Source organism: Ictalurus furcatus, chromosome 15 (genome assembly GCF_023375685.1).
Source record: "Ictalurus furcatus strain D&B chromosome 15, Billie_1.0, whole genome shotgun sequence".
NCBI classification, from domain to species: domain Eukaryota; kingdom Metazoa; phylum Chordata; class Actinopteri; order Siluriformes; family Ictaluridae; genus Ictalurus; species Ictalurus furcatus.
The window spans coordinates 22,438,633-22,458,074 of record NC_071269.1 but is presented as its reverse complement, the minus strand read 5'-3'; the positions used below and the strand labels follow the sequence as shown (position 1 = coordinate 22,458,074).

Sequence of the window (19,442 nt, the reverse complement as noted above, 5' to 3'; positions counted from 1 at the left end):
CCCACTTTGAAAACCACTGCTCTAGAACAGGGGTTCCCAAACTTTTCCAGGGCAAGGCCCCCCAAATGGCATTAACATTTGACCGAGGCCCCCATTTTGCAAGATGTCTTTAAAACACATTCAAAATATAGACTTCTGAATATATCCCCCCTTTTTTTTAATTAATAAGTACATCTTACATTTTTACATTACATTACATTAGGAAATGATTATGTGTGTGTGTGTGTGTGTGTGTGTGTGTGTGTGTGTGGTTGTCTGAAAAAAAATCATGTAAAAAAAACATGTATTTATTTATTTTTCACACCAAATCGTTGAGGACCCCCGGGCGCCCCCTGGCGGCCCCCACTTTGAAAACCACTGCTCTAGAACACACTGGTTGAGTCAGCGAAGTAATGATGCTTGTATTTCCTCATTTGTAATTTGCTTTGGATCAAAGCGTCTGCTAAATGAATAAATGTAAATGTAATGGTGGGGAGTTTTTAGTTTAGAGAATACAGAGAGAGAGGACTTTTCTCAACTGCTTATTTAATATAGATGGCTGTGGTTTGAAGATAGATGTATATAAGACAAATTGTCTTTAAAAGGCATCTCACACACTCCTTTAATATAGGCCCACCAGCGCACATCTTTCCTTTCAATAAAAACTCACGATATGGAGTGATGTAATGTTCATGGGCTTCATAACAGTCTTTTGTGCACATGTAATCACTACCACTGACACTTTAGGAGATATTTAGAAATATCTGAAAGTGATTAACACACACTCTACCTTCTGGCATGTCCAAAGTCAATGATCTTGTTCTGATGACTTGATCGATTCTTATAAAGGATGTTCTCTGGCTGAACGTGAAGCAGCTCACATGTCGATTAACACTTGTGTTATCCACAGCTGTTGAATGTATGACAGTAGGTCATACATTTAGGTCGAAGTGAAGGATGTACATCTGGTGCATGTACTTGACTCCATTGCTATGGAAATTCTGTGCTGCCATGCATGAAATGTAAAAAATCTCATCAATGTCGGTGAAAATGTCACATTATAATGATAAAAATGTTACGTTATTACGTGAAAATATCATGTTTTTATGAGAAAAGATCACACTACAAGGAGAAACATCATGTTATTACTAGAAAAACCATCACGTTATTAAGAGGGAAAAGCATTGCGTTACTTTACCAAATATCACCTTACTAGAAGGAAATGTCACAATGAATTCTAGGGGATTCTTGAATAAGGAAGTTGTGGCAGAGGAAAGCATTGTGAAAATGACACACATGTTTAGCGTTATTCTGCTCAAGATCAATTGTGCAAGCAGCATTTTTTCAGCTTTTAAATCTTTTTTTTTAAAAAAAAAAAAAAAAAAAAAAAGATCTGCTGACAAACAATTAATTTTCACTTTGAAAATGTACTCCAAGAGCAATGTTGGTTTGCAATTTAAAATAAATAAATAAATAAATAATACTGTCTGGAACAATCTATGCAAGAGTCATTTGTAATCCAGATGAAGCTAATGACTTTTAAGAGTGTTGAAAATATTTTTTAAATAAGGCAGTATAACATTTATCAGTCTGGCGGCAGCCTGTATTTCCAGCTAACAGTATTGTCTATATCAACTGTACTATTAACCATTAGCATAACCATTTTTACTCAAACAAATGAAAGTGTGACCTGCAGTACAGTGGATCTTCACTAGAGGGCGAAGTAGTGCTGTCACTCAAGCTCTTTCTGCTTCAGTTTATGACGTATGGGCCATTCAGAAAGGGGTTTACACTGCTGATGGAGAAAATCAGGAAGTAATTTCTTGCCTTGTTGTATAGAGTTTAAAGTAAGTTCAGCAGAGGTGGCTGGCCTTCTGAATTCAGTTATTCAGTTATCTTCTGCATTGGTCTGCCTTCCAGTTTAGTTCTCATTCTCTCTTCATAAGAAAGAAAAAATACTTTTCAGGTGTCTGCCATGTTGCACCAAAATGCAGCTACGCTGCTAGATAAACTAACTAAATTTCACTGAAGAACCTAGTGACAACAAGCTACAATGATAAATAAACTACACATTTACTAAATGAATGCAAATAATCAAACCGAAGAGAGTTTGAAACAAATTGTGAATCATTCAGTCCGTTCTCGCTTGAAGCAGTATTTTAAACCTAAATTTTGATTAAATGTATTAAATCCAAAGCTTTGGATTAATATATGATCAAAATACTACATGTTTGTTCTGACAGCACCACAGAGTCATGATTAAAGCCATGCGACACCCCCAAAGAAACTAGAACGCCAGGTGACGCCCCCAGCGGAACTGACAAGCCGGGCGATGTTCTAAGCAGAACTGGAATGCCAGTCGACGCCCCCAACGGAACTGGAATGCAAGATGACGCCCCCAGCAGGGCTGGAACACTGGGCGACGCCCCCAGCGGGGCTGGAACGCTGGGAGCCATCCCCAGCGGGGCTGGTCAGCAGGACAGTTTCCTCTGCTGAGCAGGACAGCGGGACAGCTTCCTCTGCTGGGCAGGACAGCAGGACAGCTTCCTCTGCTGGGCAGGACAGCGGGACAGCTTCCTCTGCTGGGCAGGACAGCGGGACAGCTTCCTCTGCTGGGCAAGACAGCGGGACAGCTTCCTCGGCTGGACAGGGCAGCGGGACAGCTTCCTCGGTTGGACAGGGCAGCAGGACAGCTTCCTCTGCTGGGCAGGACAGCAGGACAGCTTCCTCTGCTGGGCAGGACAGCAGGACAGCGGGACAGCTTCCTCTGCTGGGTAAGACAGCGGGACAGCTTCCTCGGCTGGACAGGGCAGCAGGACAGCTTCCTCTGCTGGGCAGGGCAGCGGGACAGCTTCCTCAGCAGGACAGAGCAACAGGACAGCCTCCTCAGCAGGGCTGGACAGCGGGGCAGCTTTCTCAGTGGCAGAGACCTCCCCGCAGGTCTCTGGCTGGAGCTCCGAGGTCGCCAGGTTAACCTTGGGCTGGGACTTTGGGGCTGCGACCTCCTGCTGCCCCAGGAATTCGGGTAGCTCTGCTGCCTGCGTAGCGCAGCGTTGTTTCCCGGCGGGAAGCCCCAGTAATCCGCGTACCTCTCCGGCAGCGGGGGTGGGGTAAATTGTGCGGGGGGCGACGTGGCGCGTGGCCCGGCTTGCTGCAGCAGCTCTCTTTGCGCTATAAGGCGGCCGGTCTGAGCTATTCGTTCGTCTAACAGCTTACTCTCTGCCAATACGATCGGCTCCACTCCTCCCACTCGGCAAGAAAGGCGGCGCTCATGCTGGGGGGGAACACCACGGAATATTTATGCAATGCATATAGAACAATTGGGATATATGAGATCTCTACTTCAAGGCAGAGCAAACAAATTGTTCTTACCTCTCAGTAGACATCCCGAACGAGCCCCCATAAAAGTGCTAGGATTTGCGAATAGAGAATCTTCAGGTTACAATTCATAAGACGAGAGAAAGACAAAGTATACAAAAAGATGTCGCCCTCGCTCCTACACACTTCCTGCACCAAGCGCTTGGGACAGTTGCCAAAATTACATAGAGACACACAAAGTTCAAATGGCAAGATCTCCCTTTATTCAAAGGAAAACAGAGTACATATCATGCTTGACACACAACAGAGACAATGGGTTAACTACTGATTGGTTAGGTGGAAGGGCATATTTGCATAAAACAGGATGCATATCAATAGCTATGTTTCCATACAAAGATGCGAATTTAACTTATGCATAAAACTGGAATATCGCATAAAACTTTTGCGAATAAAGCACCGTTTCACAGAAGTCTCAGGATCATCCAGAGAAATGCTGTAAGGCAAGCATGTTTTGGAAATGTTATGTAAAAACTTATGAATGTTTTTACATAAGAAATACACTATAAAGAACAGGAAACAGGTGATTTTTGGTTATATTTCCTGAATTCACATGATGTTAGATACTCTAGCACAAGAGTAAGCTGGTAGAAGCAGTGTTAATAAGCAAGCAGTAAGAAGTAAGTTTTTTCTTTAACGCTATTGTTTTTTTGATCGTGATTGACTTTTTTTTTTTCAATCAAGTTGGAGGGAACCATGAATAGCTACAAATACCAGTCGATTTTAGATTTTAGTCGATGACATAGCCAAGCCCAGACCTGAATCCAACTCAAAATCTATGGGCTGACCTGAAGCGGGCTGTGCACAGGAGACGTCCTCACTATTTGACAGATCTAGAATGTTGTTGAAAGTAAGAGTGGGAAAATATGATAGACTCTTTAGCCAAAAAGACCAAGTGTTGTAAGAAAATCAAAATGAGCTTCAGCAAAGTGTTAGTTTAGGGGTGTGCACACTTACGCAACTAGGTTATTGTACGTTTTTTGTTATTTTTGCAAAACATGTTTCTAAATGTTTTTCACTTAATATTTATACATTGTAATTTCTGTTCTGATATGATTTATCTTATCAACCTGCCATTTTAACAGGGGTGTGTAGACTTTTAATTTCCATTGTATGTCCTAGAATGGTCTTGTATATCTAACATTTAGGAAGTCTGTGGTTTTAATATTGCTTCATTAAAACGTATTGTACAATGCTACTTCATAAATATCACACTACCTCTGGTTATGGCATGCTTTGGAAGGGTCACATTTTTATTTGTGGATTTGGACTGGTTTTACTGATCTTGGAATATTTTACATGGCAATTTGGCTTGTTTTCTGGAGGACCTGGCAACTCCTGAATAGTATTCTGGACGTGAATGTTCATAAGGACAAAAATGTTGTTTGGATAAAAGCAAGGGGGAAAAAAGTCAAAACTACGACACGCCGTGTAGGCAGAATTATTATTTTTTTTTACCCTTTTAAAAATCCAAAAATAAGAACAAGGTTAGTATCATCTCCCTTTCATATTCGGAGAATTTCAAAGTCATTCACTTGACCCTGTGATGAGGGCTACCTTCTTCTGATACTGATACTGATACTGGCTGGGCACGTCTCTGAAAACAGCGGAAACAAGCAAGGTCGCTTATCAGCAAGGGCTCTTGAATCTGCACAGAGGAAATTGAGGAAAGAATAATGGAAAAAGACTCCACTCACATGCGTCCTCGTGTTATTATACTTTTTAGGGTGGACAAGGACGAAAAGAGGAAACCTAAGCTAAGGAACTCAGATTTAGGAAACAATATCCATGCAGTGTGAGAGTGAGAAAGTAAATACAGGTTTCTAAAATGAAAGTTCATGAAGAATACTAAAGTATAAATATATGAGATGTAATGAGATTTTAGTCTCAGCAGGAACGCATTTACAGACTTTAAGGGTGAAAGTGATTTTTCAGAGGTTTTACAAAGGGATCACATCACCTTATAGCCTTTGTGGATTCCATACATCAGCGTACAGGCAAGCACAATAACAAAGATCTAAAGCAAACACAAACAAGAGCAAGAACGCGAGACATGAGAGGTAAAATATGGATTTTTCAGAAAAATTCTCTATGTTTGGATGGCAGTGAAAAAGAAAACTGTGTGTTACCTTTATGAAAGCAAAGACAAGACCTATTACGCCAGACCAGAGCTTCATCATCTTGTACATATACTCCACAAAAGGCACACAACCCTGCAGCGCAACAAGCCAGTATCATCATCATTACGTTTACAACCAAAACATGTTGGTTTAAAAGGAGAGAGTTCAGAGTTATCCTGTTGAGAGTTTTGGTTTACGCACTGTGGTCTGAAATGCCTCACAGGAGAGCAATGCTTTTTCTCCACTTACTTCTGTGTAGATTATGGATTCGTTGTTCATGGCTCCGGCTCCACAGTCCACTGTGACTATCCTGCAGCAAGTGTCAGGGACGGAGATACCGTCAGGCTGGAAGTTCACCCAGTCAGAGGCATTCACTTGTCCACAGCATCCCACCTACACACACACACACAAACACACAAGACAATGTTGTTGAGTGAATTATATGAGGATTAAATTACTTGGTGTGTTGTTATAGGAAAGTAGTTAGCAACAAGGGCCGGACAGAAAGCAGACTTAATTACCTCCCTGAAGTTCACTATTTTTCAATAACAGCATGTTTCAAAATGCTTTTTTTCTCTTATACCACAGGGGTTTTTATTTTTTACTATTTTCATTAATCAATTAAGTTAAATGAGACATTCAAAGTCAAATTTTCACAACTGCACACATTTCATGTTACTACTCATTTCCTGTGTTAAGTGTTAATTAGGGGATCTACTTCAGTTCCATTCCACAGGTAATTTCTGGGGGGAAAAATCCAATTGGTTACAATTGTGTTTGCTTAGAGCAGGGGTGTCCAATCTTATCCAGAAAGGGCTGGTGTGGGTGCAGGTTTTCATTCCAACCAAGGAGAAGCCACACCTGAGTCTATTGAAAGCCAAGATCAACTGATTAAACAGGTGCAATCAGGTGTGGCTCCCGCTTGGTTGGAATGAAAACCTGCACACACGCCGGCCCTTTCCGGATAAGATTGGACACCCCTGGCTTAGAGGTATGGTATGTTTAGGATCACTGTCCTGCTGGCAGAGCCAGTTGCAACCATGTTTTAACCTTCTTGAGATGTTGCTTCAGTCCTTCCTCATGACGCCATCTATTTTCTGAAGTGTTTTCCAGACATTTTATCAGCAAAACACCCCACAACACGATGCTGCCACCCCCATGCTTCGCAGTTAGGATTGTGTTCTTTGGATTAAAAGCCTCAACCTTTTTTCTCTATACATACTGCTGATAGTTATGGCCAAACACCTGCATTTTTGTTTCATCTGACCAGAGAACTTTCCTCCAAATAGTTAGGTCTTCTTCTTAGTGATCCCCTCGAATCTTCAATTTGGCTTTTTTAATGTCTTTCAAAAAGTTCCACTTTCGACTCATGAGTCCACAGAACATTATCCCAAAAGGCTTGGGGGTCATGAAGATATTTTTGGCAAATGTAAGCTGAGCGTTTATGGTCCTCTTTGTTAGCAGGGGTTTTCACTTAGAGCTCTCCCATTTTCACCCAGTCTCTTTCTAATGATGGAATCAAGAATGCTGACGATATCCGAGGCAAGACCTTAGATGTTTGTCTGGGTTCTTTTGTGACTTCCTGGATGAGTTATCTGTACATTATTGGCGGAACTTTAATTAGCTGGTCACTTCTGGGAAGATTCACCGTTTCAAGTGTTCCAAGAAATAATGGTTTTCACTGTGGTTCGCTGGAATCCCATCGTCTCAGAAATCGCTTTGTAACCCTTTCCAAACTGATATATGTCAATAACTTTCCTTCTAATGTCTTCCAGTATTTCTTTTGATGCTGGCATAGTGTGCTGTATGTTGAGACCTTTTAGTCTACTTCACATTGTTGGAAATGTTCTGTTTAAAGGGGTCATAACATGATTTTTCATGTTTTTCTTCTGTTTGGGAGTGTAATGTATCTGTTTGTGCATGTATAAGTCCCAAAAATTCAATTCCCCCCACAAGGGATTTATTCTATCTAACAGACAACACTCCATGCTCCAGACATACCCGAAACGCATCGTTAGAAGTCTAGATATGTCTACGTCACAGCGGGCACTATTAGCATAAACCCGCCCAAAGGCAGCCACGAGGCTCCAGTGAATTCATGGAATGTCACGGACACGCTGTGTGTTTTTGGTGCGAAAGCAAAACCGCTTTGTTTAGCCTGCTGAAAATATAATTCTGTTCCTGAGCAGTACAACCCAAACGTTTGCTAGTGCACAGCGCATTTTATGGAGGACAGCTTCCTGAACCTGGGAGAGTACAACGCAGGCTACACACAAAAGCTATTCCTGAAAAGTCGGGTGAATCCCACTTTGCTCGAACAATCTTGTGCTTCTGAATCAGAACCTCTAAGTGTGTTTGATTATTTTATCTTCTATTGACTGTTCAAATATGGAGTTGTGTGTTGTGGTTCAGTTGTAGACCTCTGCTAATGTGCTAGCTAAAGCTTGCTAAATTGCTAAAGTTTTTTTTAAGTGTTTGCTTGTATGTTGGTGGTCTGATAGAGGCGTTGACTGTAGCTGCTGTTGTGATCGTATCTTGAAACAGTTTATATCAATCGAATCACAAGAATAAATCCTAGCTTTCCAAAGATATATTGCATGAGTACGTATGTAGACACAGAGGTTGTGTACAGCATAGTTAGCCCCGCCGGCGGGGCGTCGGGATTTACATCGTATCTGAAAGTTAAGAGAGTTACAGAATAAAAACTTCCCATTGTGAAACCTTCTGCTCAAGTCATGTTTGCAAACTTGCTTCCGATCATCCGCATTTTCTGAATTAGGCTCGAACCGATACGGTAAAACCGACGACATGTTTGACGCAGTTCGAGCAGCGCAGCAAAAAAATATCAACTCAACGCCGAAACTCCCACTTCACTGCTGCTCATGTCCGGTGTAAACACACTCATTTGTTAACATACATAGATTCATAGATTCAGCAGGGCTATAGCAGTAATCAAGCCTGGGTGTTTCTACTCAAATTGAATCCAATTATCAATGTTAATTGGTTGACTGACTGACTAACTAAGGGGGGAATTAGTTTTCCACACATGGTCAGTTAGTGTTGGATAACATTTTTGTTTCAATAAATGAAATTAGCTATTTTATTAAATTAGCAATTTAAAACTGTATGTAATGTTTACTCATGGCATTGTATTTGAACAAGTTCATTCATATAAACCTGTAATTTGCATTGAAGCCAGAACTATTGTCAGTGCTGCTGTAAGAGAAAATGAATCAACGCTTTTTGAGCAATCAGAATCGAGCATTGAATAGCACTGTGTTATAAAAGGGGTTAATGAATTCTGGAAGCTCACAGCAGATCCCTGAGTTATTAGTGACCATGTGGGACACAAACCATTTCCTGAAATACATCAATGCGTTCCCTAGCCAGTTTAGATGTGTTGTAGCTGTTGATATCACTCTGCATTTCATTGTCCAATATATCCAGCACCTGGAAGAACAAAAACAAGAGTCATCTAAAAATGTAATGCTGGATTGTGCTGTGGTTTCCAAAACAAATGCGAAGATAAATTTTTGGTAAAAGACTAAAACAACAAAATCAATTCAAATGAATGACAAGTTTGAGTTTTCAATTAATGTCTGAGTTTTCAATTAATTCTATTGAAATGATTGGACTGAAATGAACTGGACTGTATTGGTAAAAATCTCACCTTGTTAGTAAAGGTATACACACCAATGACTATCACAACGTCCATGATCACGCAACAGAAGAGCAGGATGGCAAACTGAGGAGGAAGGAAGAAGCATTTTTAAATACTGCTGTGTAGTCATGTGTTGCAAAGTGTAGCTGCTTCATGTCCACATAAAACAGGACATAATCATATCATCGCTCTCTCTGCAGATCAGTATTGTGTGTTTACTAAGGCAAGAAGCCTAAACAAGTATCTGGTTGGGACCTGAGGAGTGTACCACGAAGCAGGAGTTTAAGGTTAGCGAGTCACTGTAACTGTCTGGATTAAATTCTGGTTTATCCATACCACAAAGGTGGCTTTCTTTTTAGCTGCCTACTTACTCCACCTGGCTAAACTGCTCTGGGGGAAAGTTAAGTTGACGCTAACCAAACTGAGTGCATATAAAGCCCAGTATGAGGATCCTGCTGAGCTTATAGCTCTCATATTCTGAAAGGATCTCTACAGCTTGCTTTCGGGAACTGCTTTCCAATTCTAAGATGATTTATATGCATTTATATCATTTTTATTTAATAGCAGGTAACTGACTACAAAGCATACTAGTAATTAATCTGCCTATTAGGATTTCCCAGATGAATGGCTGCATTAGACTGCCCACCAATCATTATGAGAGCATCCATATTGGGGGATGAATCAGAGTATATTAAAAGGAAGTCAGTTTGCTGAAGTATCTAATAGTAACAAACTGGGTTTAAACAGAACTTGAATGTAGAATTCCTTTATAGCGCAGGGACATTTTTTCCTGTGGTTGCATGGCCTGTGCTCAGTCACTGACTACTAACATTGAGACAAAATAGCCTGGTCAGTTCAGAATCACAGCTATGTCATCGCTTAGAGCTTAGTATGAATTCTGACTACATTACTGTATATGGTTTTGCTTTAAAATACTCTTTTTCCTATACGATGTAAGAAACATCACCAAATCACTTTGTCATAGAAGAAGAAGACTTTACAATACTGTGAAACTCCTTTCTACACTTATTCACCTAGGGTCAGTGTTGTTATAGTGCCCCGTGCTCAAGGGCCAAATGGTGGAAGCTTGGCAGTGCGGGGGCTTGAACCCACAACCTTCTGATCAGTAAACCAGAGCCTTTAAAACAATTACCCACCACTGGTTAATAAATAAAGCAATCAGACAAAGAAGAGATTATGGACACCAACCTTTAGACAAGTAGCCTACTCACCACTTTGTATAATATATTTAATAATAATATTTTTTATATATAATTACATTTTTATCTGCTGCCTAATGCCGTTGGGATTGCAGCTGAAATTAGTAATAACAATTTACTGCTAATTATTTGAATTGCAATTACTTTTACTTCAAGGCTCATGTGAATGAAAATGAAATTGTATGTTACAATGTATGCATTTACATAGTCAGATATTTTTGTTATATGTCTTCACCAATAGTATACTGGCATAAATATATCCGAATTCTTCAAACAAATGAAATATTATTGTTTGTTTTTCTGTCTTAAAATATACAGCCTTAACTCGATACTTTTAGCTTTTCTAAAAACACTGTTAATTTGAGCCAGTGTGACATCTGCCCTTGATGAAGTAACTCTCACTATGACTACGTTTACATGGACAGCAGTAATCTAATTATTGAACTTACTCTGAGTAAGATAATAATGTGATTAAGGTGTTTACATGAGTCGCTTTTAGAATACTCCTGTCATGTACCCGTTTCACATGTTACAGAACATAGAGCGATTAACGTCACACGTCATTACGTCCCCACGCCACGCCACGCCGTCCGACGTTCCCTCCAGAATTTCACGTATCGACAGTTGGTCTTCGTTATGGTACCGTATACAGTTTTGATTGTTTTTATTTTTAATTTTTACGAACGTTTCAAGTGCAGTTAATTATTTGTCATGCTGTACGTGCAAACAGACGACTGCCTGAAGCCGTGGGCTGCGTCTCAAACAGCGTACTTACCTACTATATAGTAGCTGAGATTTCCTACTATATAGCAGGTAAGTACGCGGTTTGGGACGCAGCCGTGCTCTCTTGTTTGCCGTCAGACGGTTGAGCGCTGCCGTGTGTGTACGTGTCCTGTCGCAAAATGCGGTGAAAACTCCCACACGGCGTTAATAGTGTGATTAAGGTGTGTACATGTCTGTAACGCACGTCGATAATGCGACTAAAACAGGAATACTCCATACGTCTTAATTCCATTTGTGTACACTACGAGTATTATTATTATTATTATTATTGTTGTCCATGTAAACGCACTGATTAGGAAAGGGCTCTCATCAGGTGACTTCATTAGGAAAACATTGCTCAACATAACAAGTTGTTAACCCCTTAAGCCAGTTTGTGAATGTTTGGTTAAGTATACCATACCAAAACCCAAGCTTGCTTCATGATACAGCCCTGTGTTCAGTTGTAATTCTTATGGCTTCTCAGTGATAATTGAAGTTTCAATGTAAACGTGCACTGAAAAATACCATCTTCTGCAAATCTGACCAGGATTTTTAGACTGTGGGTGAATTCAATAAAGCCAATCCTAAGCCTAAGAAAAATGACCAAGAACGATCTGTGACATGATCAATTAATGGAAAGCACAGAAAGCAAAAGAGAAAGGTCACAGGTTCAAAAACGCAAACAAATTGTAAAATAACGAATGATTGAAGCAAAAAATAGACATAAATATTTGCATGTTAAAACCCAGTGAATTCTTCATAAATACTTAACTAGTTAAACACCATTCGATTCATAGCATGGAATAAACTGCGTAGAAAAACATCCTTTTTGTATTCATTTGTTTTGAACGAACCTCCCTGAAATTCAGACACGATAATAAGAATAAGAATTTAGTTTTCAGATATTTAAAAAAATAAATAAATGGCAAAGCACACTTCTAAAAACTACAAATTAAGCATCCATGCTACCCAGGGATAGGCAAAAGGCAATCAAGATTGGAATAAGAGATTGTGAGCTGATATATCAGTTCAGCGCATTCCAGTCTAGAATATCCAGTCTCTTTTTTCTATAATGAATCAGCCAGAGTAAACGTCTCATTAGCACTCTTTTCCTTACCGTAGTGACCATGCAAAAGTTCCGTTTCCATACTCCATAGCAGCCGATCAAGGCGATGAAGAGGAAGATGAAACCTACCACGATGAGAAAAATGGCTACTCCACCAGCCTGAACAAGCTTAGGGAAGTTGTTCATAGTCAGCAAACGCCAAACGCCAGCCGTCATGATAGTCAGGCCAAACGTCTAGACAGAGAGAAACAATAAACAACGTATTAAAAAAAAATCAATGCCTCAGCTGTATCATATAAAAATTCCACTTCCAAGAAGCAAAAAGTTACACAAACAGCATTTGGAGCAGCATTGTTCGCATACTTTGTTCACTAGCTAACTAACATGCCTAGTTTATACTGCTTTAACAAACCTACATAGCTCTATGCTTAGCCATCTAACAATCTAAACTGTTCAATTTATAAAATTGTTTATAGCTTCAGTTTAGGTAGCGCCTCGACTGTCAGTGTAACAATGTCCCCAATGTTTTCATCGTAAAAAAACAAATCGTAAAGTGCCCAAAAACAACAAAGTTGTAAGCATCAAGCAACATTCATTTCTGTCCAGTATAAACACTCAGAGTTTCTGTGAGATACGTATATATGTCCATTGCAGGCTAATATGTGGATAACATTTTAGCTAATGTCAATCTGATTCCTAAATAAAATTCTTGATAGATACCTCAATCAGATTATAACCAATAGCTCATTTGCTAGGGTCAATAATCACGTCACTATCTAACGAGGTTAGAAATTTCTTTTTGTTTACAAACACTAAACACTACAGTCTCTCTACTACCGAAAAATTATGGAAATTTATGAGTGTGCCAGCACTTCAAACTATAAAAGCAAAAGGGGGCTACTGAAGGTCTTCCGCCGAAGAAGATGTTAAAGGAAATGGAGGTTCTCTATCTCCGTTAAGTCATTTCTGTTGCCTGAGTAATCCATTTGCTCCATCACAATAATTTATTCATAAAGCAAAATCATTGCTTATTAGCAGTAGCCAGCTAGCTATCTCACTTCCCTGAGAATGCCATGATCTAGTCAGTGGCGTCCTCCAGTTCCCCTTCTCTCGTCCCTCCCCTCCCACACAAATATCCTTCATAACCATTGTAGTTTTCCAAATTTTGCATCCACCTCTAAGATATGTAATCAGAAGGGGGTTTCCCCAGTATTCAGACCACGGGATCTCGCTACAGAGACTGCTGTGTCATCACTGTAAGATGCGAGTATTATTACACTATTATTATTATTATTATTATTATTATTACACAAAGTGTCTGAAATTTTCAGCCTTGTTAAGAACGTCTGTGTTCATGTCTTTGGAGTGTTATTACACTATTATTATTATTATTGTTGTTGTTGTTGTTGTTGTTGTTGTTGTTGTTGTTATTTATTTATTTATCTTTATTTTTTATTATTATTATTATTATTATTATTATTACTACACAAAGTGTCTGAAATATTCAGCCTTGTTAAGAACGTCTGTGTTCGTGTCTTTGGAGTGGTATTACAAGTCTACGACTGGAGTTGTAGCTAAGGCTAATTAGCAACAAGATGCCTCCCTTCTCCATGGATGACTTCCAGAAACTTATTCAAAAAATTACAGCTCTGGAAACCAAAATCCACAGGTTAGACGACTTCCAGAATCTTCCACAGAAAATTGCAGTGCTGGGAACCAAAATACACAGGTTAGAAGTGAATGTGGATGTGAATGGACTATGTTTGAACGACACTACATTTCCACGGACCCAGAATAATGGACAAGAGCATATTAACTCACGACTAAATACCACCAACAAGAAGCAGGAGAAGAATGTACAGGGTGATAAATTTAACTGATATATGCTGGGCCCTGGCTACGAGGACAAGCCAGGGCCCAGTGTGCCAGTAGCTTTCTCAATTCCTGTGTTGATAGGTAAGAGAAATAGAACAGTGAATCTGCTGAGAAAGAGAAAACGCTTTGCAGATTCTGCAAATTTAGCATTAATTACTCGTCAGCCACAGCCTGTTGCAAAAAATGGGACAGATGGGACAGTTTTTAACACACTAAATTTAGCCTTATTAAATATTAGGTCTCTGGCAGGAAAAACATTTTTAATTAATGATTTTATAATCAAGCACAATCTTAATTTCATGTTTTTAACTGAAACTTGGTTAGACCAAGATACCAGTGCAGCTGTTCTTATTGAGTCTTCCCCTCCAAACTTCAGGTTTGTAAGTGAAAATAGGGTAAACAAGAAAGGAGGTGGAGTTGCCATTTTGTTTAATGACTCTCTACAGTGTAAGAAGATGTCTTATGGAAATTTTGATTCTTTTGAATATGTGGCTCTTCAGTTGAATTCCTCTTCTCAATCTATATTTCTAAATGTATACAGGCCACCTAAATACTGTGCAGCCTTTTTTGATGACTTTGCTGAGCTAATGGCTATAATTAGTATCGACTTTGACTGTGTAGTTATTGTTGGTGATTTTAACATCCATGTTGACAACCCCCAGGACAGAGAGACTAAAGAACTGTGTATTGTTCTTGATAACTATGGACTGACTCAGCATGTGACTGAGCCCATGCACAATAAGGGGCATGCTCTGGATTTAATCATCTCCAAGGGTCTGAACATCTCAAAGGTTGTGGTAACTGATGTTGCTCTCGCTGATCATTCCTGTGTATTCTTTGAGAGCGCTATCTCCGTGCATACTAAAGTTCAAACAGAGGTAATCAAAAAACAACAAATCACTGAGAACACCAGTGAAATATTTGTTCAGGCTTTCTCTTCCACACCCGCCCTCTCATGGGTCTCATTAGATGAGCTTGTAGATCATTTCAGTTCTAAAATTACAAATGTTATCGACACCATTGCACCCATTAAGGTGAAGGTGGTCTCTGGTAAGAAAAGATCTCCATGGAGAAATGCCACTCTGGTAAACTAAGTTATTGTTTTTGGAGCTAAGAAGAAGCGATTAGAGGTCAGCGCTCAGCTTCAGTTTGTAACGTTAAAGACCACTGACCAAGTCAGTAATCTTGGTGTAGTCATGGACTCGGACTTGACCTTCAACAGCCATATTAAGACAGTTACAAAGTCAGCCTACTACCTACCTAAAAATATTCGAAGGGTTAGAGAACTAATGTCTCAGCAAGAAAAACTTGTCCATGCATTTGTCTTCAGTCGACTCGACTACTGTAACGGTGTCTTTACGGGGCTAAATAAGAAATCAATTAGACAGTTGCAGTTGATTCAGAATGCTGCTGCTTGGGTCCTCACTAAGACTGAAAAGGTAGATCATATAACTCCAGTCTTGAGGTCGTTGCACTGGCTTCCTCTCTGTAAAAGAATTGACTTTAAAATACTGTTGTTGGTTTATAAAGCACTGAATGGTTTGGGTCCAATATATATTTCTGATCTACTGGTACATTATGAACCATCCAGACCTCTCAGGTCATCTGGAACAGGTCTGCTTTCTGTTCCCAGAGTCAAAACCAAACCTGGAGAAGCAGCATTTAGTTTTTATGCTCCACATATCTGGAACAAACTCCCAGAAAACTGCAGATCTGCAAAAACTCTCAGTTCTTTTAAATCAAAACTGAAGACTTTTCTTTTTGCTGCTGCTTTTAATTAAATCATCATGGTATTTTAATTAATATCTTATGCTGCACTGTAACCTTTTTAATCTGTTTTAACCTGTTTTTATTTTTTTATTACTTTTTTATTTATTTTTATATATTTTTAATGTCTTTTCTTTTTAAATGTTGCTTTGTGTTGCTTTTATGTTTTATGTGAAGCACTTTGAATTACCCTGTTGTTGAAAATGTGCTATACAGATAAATTTGCCTCGCCTTGCCTTGCCTTACAGGAATTAACATTTATTAAACAAAGTTTTATTTCGGCTATCTGGGTTAAAGATATCACAGGAAGCTCATTGATCTTTCCAGATCAAATCAACATTTTCCCATATATTGCAACCAATAAAGAGGTGTAAAGTGGTTACCAAGACTGGCGTCTATGAATATTTATTAGTATGAAGCCAGACAAATGAGCGAATCAGGCAAAAAACCATATGAAATCCCTAATAATGTTGCGATTGTATCTAATGTTGGCTTGTATCTAATGGCTAGTCCCCAATGATGTTACAATGATGTTACAATGATCTTAAAATGATGTATGATGCTGAAAACTTACAAAGAAGACAAAGTTGAAGGATAAAAGCAGGAACTTCACCCACTTCAGTCTTCCGTCCAAAGCCATAATGTTTTAAATTTGGATCCTGAAAAGGATAAGAAAATTACATCAGAAATGTAACATTATAAACTTGTCTTTAATGTAGCTGTACTGTGATGTTCAGTGATGTCTGGATAAAGTGTGGAGCTGAGAGGAATGCCTTAAATAACCTCATTAAGATGGAGCAGTAGCTGGCTTTTCAATGGTTTAGATTCTGTGGAGAGTAAAGGAGTGGGTGGAAAAAAGTGATAGCAAAGGTATACTGTGAAACCTTTACTTAGGGGTTCCCAACTTTTCAGGATGACCTCAAATGGACATTTTGAATTATGAATGAACATTTGAAAATTGGACTATGTTAGAAACATACTGTATGGACGTATTTGTAATGTAAGTAACTAAAAACCAAAGGAATTTTCCTTGCACTGATTTACCAGTTTAGTGGGAAGTGTTGTGTTGTTATAGGACAATAAGGGGGTTGTGTGATTTGGGCTGATGTGAAGCAGAGGAGCCTGGTTTAAGCAGCAGCAGCACAAGCGTTCACATTGTTCACACACTCGCCTACATAATTTATATATTAAATGCGGCATTCATGCATCAGAGCCCAAGCATCCATGTCCATCAGGCTTTCAAGTCCAACTGTAAAATGTTTAGAGGTTTCATGCACAGGAATGTTAAACCGATGAGCTCCGTCCTTCATTCTATTTAGTTATTTGGCCACATTGTGTACGAAATGACTCAATTACTTGATATTAATGTCTTTTTTATAAAACAATGATTGTGGGTATTTTTCATAACCCCATTCGACCTACCTTGCATTAAGGCTTCTTCTAGTTGTGCAAAAACAAAAACCAAACACTTTAGGGTTCTGCAAGCATCCATTTATTCTAAGACTGTAGATAGTAGAGGAATATAAGCTTCCTTCTAGCACCCTACAGATTTCCTCTCCTTAAATGTTCTATTTAGAACCATATGATATGAGTTTGGTTTTATGCCACATGACAGGGGAGGCTTGGGGGGGCTTTAGTTACAAAACGTTGAGAACCTCTGGGTTAAAAGGGAGGAGGAGTTCCTCCAGTTTAAAACAGTCTTCATGTTTTAGTCAAGAATCCGTGTATCTGCTGACAAAATCCGAGGTAATGTTTCATCTTTACGTCCAATGTCAATTTATGAAAGCTAGTGAACGTATTTGTAATTAAAACAAGCTCAGACAGGAAAAAGTAATAATGTCTGCTGGATACAATACAAACAATATAACGTTCCTATTTACAAACAAATGACTGTTTGACTGCTGCAGCAAAACTCTCATTTCTCTGATATTTCTCCATGTGAACAGACTGACAAAAAAAACAACAAAAAAAAAAAAAAAAAAAAGGACTTCCCAGCAGCACAAATTATTCCCGAGAACAAAACAAGTGTCACAAGCTGCGTTTACATGGACAACAATAATCCACTCTTAATCTTAATTAAGATCTCTTAATTAACACCATACTCTAATTAAGAAACTACCATGTAAACAGCAATTTTTACTTACCTTAATCTAATTAAGGTCATAATCGAAGTAAGTAATAATCTAATTAAGACAGGTGGAGTACTACTGTTTTAGTCGCATTATGGACGTGTATTACAGACATGTAAACACCTTAATCACATTATGAACGTCGTGTGGGAGTTTTCACCGCATTTGGCGACAGGACACGATCACACACGACAGTTTTACGTTTTACGGCGAACAAGAGAGTTCGGCTGTGTCCCAAATCGCATACTTTCCTACTACAGGCCTGTAGTGGGGAAAAATACATGTATCTCGGCTGCTATATAGGCGGTAACTACGCGATTTGGGACACACCCACCGCTTCAAGCAGTCGTCTATTAGCACGTACAGCATGACAAATAATTAACTGCACTTAAAGCGTTCGTAAAAAAAATAATAAATAAAAACACCCAGAACTGTATACGGTACCATAACGAAGACCAACTGTATGTTGATACGTGAAATTCTGGAGGGACGTCGGACGGCGTGGCGCGGTGACGTAATGACGCGGGCTGTTAATCTAATTATGTTCTAAAACATGTAAAACGGGAACATGACAGGAGTATTCTAAAAGCGACCCATGTTTCCAACCTTAATCACATTATTATCTTACTCAGATTAAGCTCAATATTTAGATTACTGCCGTCCATGTAAACGTAGTCACTGTTTGACTGCTGCAGCAAAACTCTAATTTCTCTGATATTTCTACATGTGAACAGACTGACAAAAAAAAGGACTTCCCAGCAGCACAAATTATTCCCGAGAACAAAACATTTGTCACTCTGTTTACTCCATTTAAAATATCTTCATACTATAATACATTACATTACATTACATTTATTCATTTAGCAGACGCTTTTATCCAAAGCGACTTACAAATTAGAAAAATAGAAAGAAAAAAAAACAGTAGAGGTGTAAGTGCAATTTATTTATTTTTTCATCATAATCATATAGATTGAAACACATGTCTGTAAACACTTACCTTAAGTTTTAGATACCGGTTAAAGCAGTAAACAGTTATAATGCGTGGGCGGATATCTGGTTTCCTATTCTGCTGTGATGGCACTGGTTACTCACTCCACCCTCATCCCACATGAAACACTCCCCATGGCATGATTTACTGTTACACTTGCGCTTCACAAGGGCAGGGCACTCAGGAAATGAACATAGGAACACTCATTTATGTTTATTATTATTATTATTGTTATTATTACTATTATTATCATCATTATTATTATGCATGTTAATATTGTTGTTGTTGTTGTTATTATTCAAGTTAATATTATTATTGTTGTTAATGTTATTATTATATTCATGTTAATATTGTTATTGTTGTTATTATTATTTTTATTATTATTATTATTCATTTTAATATTCTTGTTATTGTTATTATTATTATTATTATTCATGTTAATAATATTATTGTTGTTAATGATTATTGTTATTATTATTAATATTCAAGTTAATATTATT

General features: G+C 38.7%; 1 protein-coding gene across 2 annotated transcripts; it reads right to left on the bottom strand.

The window, feature by feature from the left end:
• Positions 1-3,583: 3,583 nt before the first annotated feature.
• On the bottom strand, positions 3,584-19,134 carry LOC128619605 (CD63 antigen-like). Of its 2 annotated transcripts, none has more exons than XM_053643878.1 (9): positions 17,970-19,134; positions 16,400-16,484; positions 12,235-12,417; positions 9,145-9,219; positions 8,829-8,924; positions 5,724-5,867; positions 5,484-5,567; positions 5,315-5,371; positions 3,584-5,002 (listed from the first exon to the last, which is right to left on the bottom strand). In XM_053643878.1, the coding sequence occupies exons 2-9, from the start codon at positions 16,463-16,465 to the stop codon at positions 4,886-4,888; spliced, it is 822 nt and encodes a 273-aa protein (XP_053499853.1). In that variant the 5' UTR covers positions 16,466-16,484; positions 17,970-19,134; the 3' UTR covers positions 3,584-4,885. The 2 variants fall into 2 exon arrangements, with proteins under 2 accessions (XP_053499853.1, XP_053499854.1); XM_053643879.1 differs by having other exon boundaries at positions 18,952-19,134.
• Positions 19,135-19,442: the final 308 nt, after the last annotated feature.

Coding starts and splice junctions, on each gene's coding strand:
- LOC128619605 (XM_053643878.1), bottom strand. CDS start 16,465: ATGGCTTTGGACGGAAGACTGAAGTGGGTGAAGTTCCTGCTTTTATCC. Junction 9,220..12,234: donor ACTTTTGCATGGTCACTACG/GTAAGGAAAAGA, acceptor CTTCCTCCTCAG/TTTGCCATCCTGCTCTTCTG. Junction 5,372..5,483: donor TTGTCTTTGCTTTCATAAAG/GTAACACACAGT, acceptor TGTTTGCTTTAG/ATCTTTGTTATTGTGCTTGC.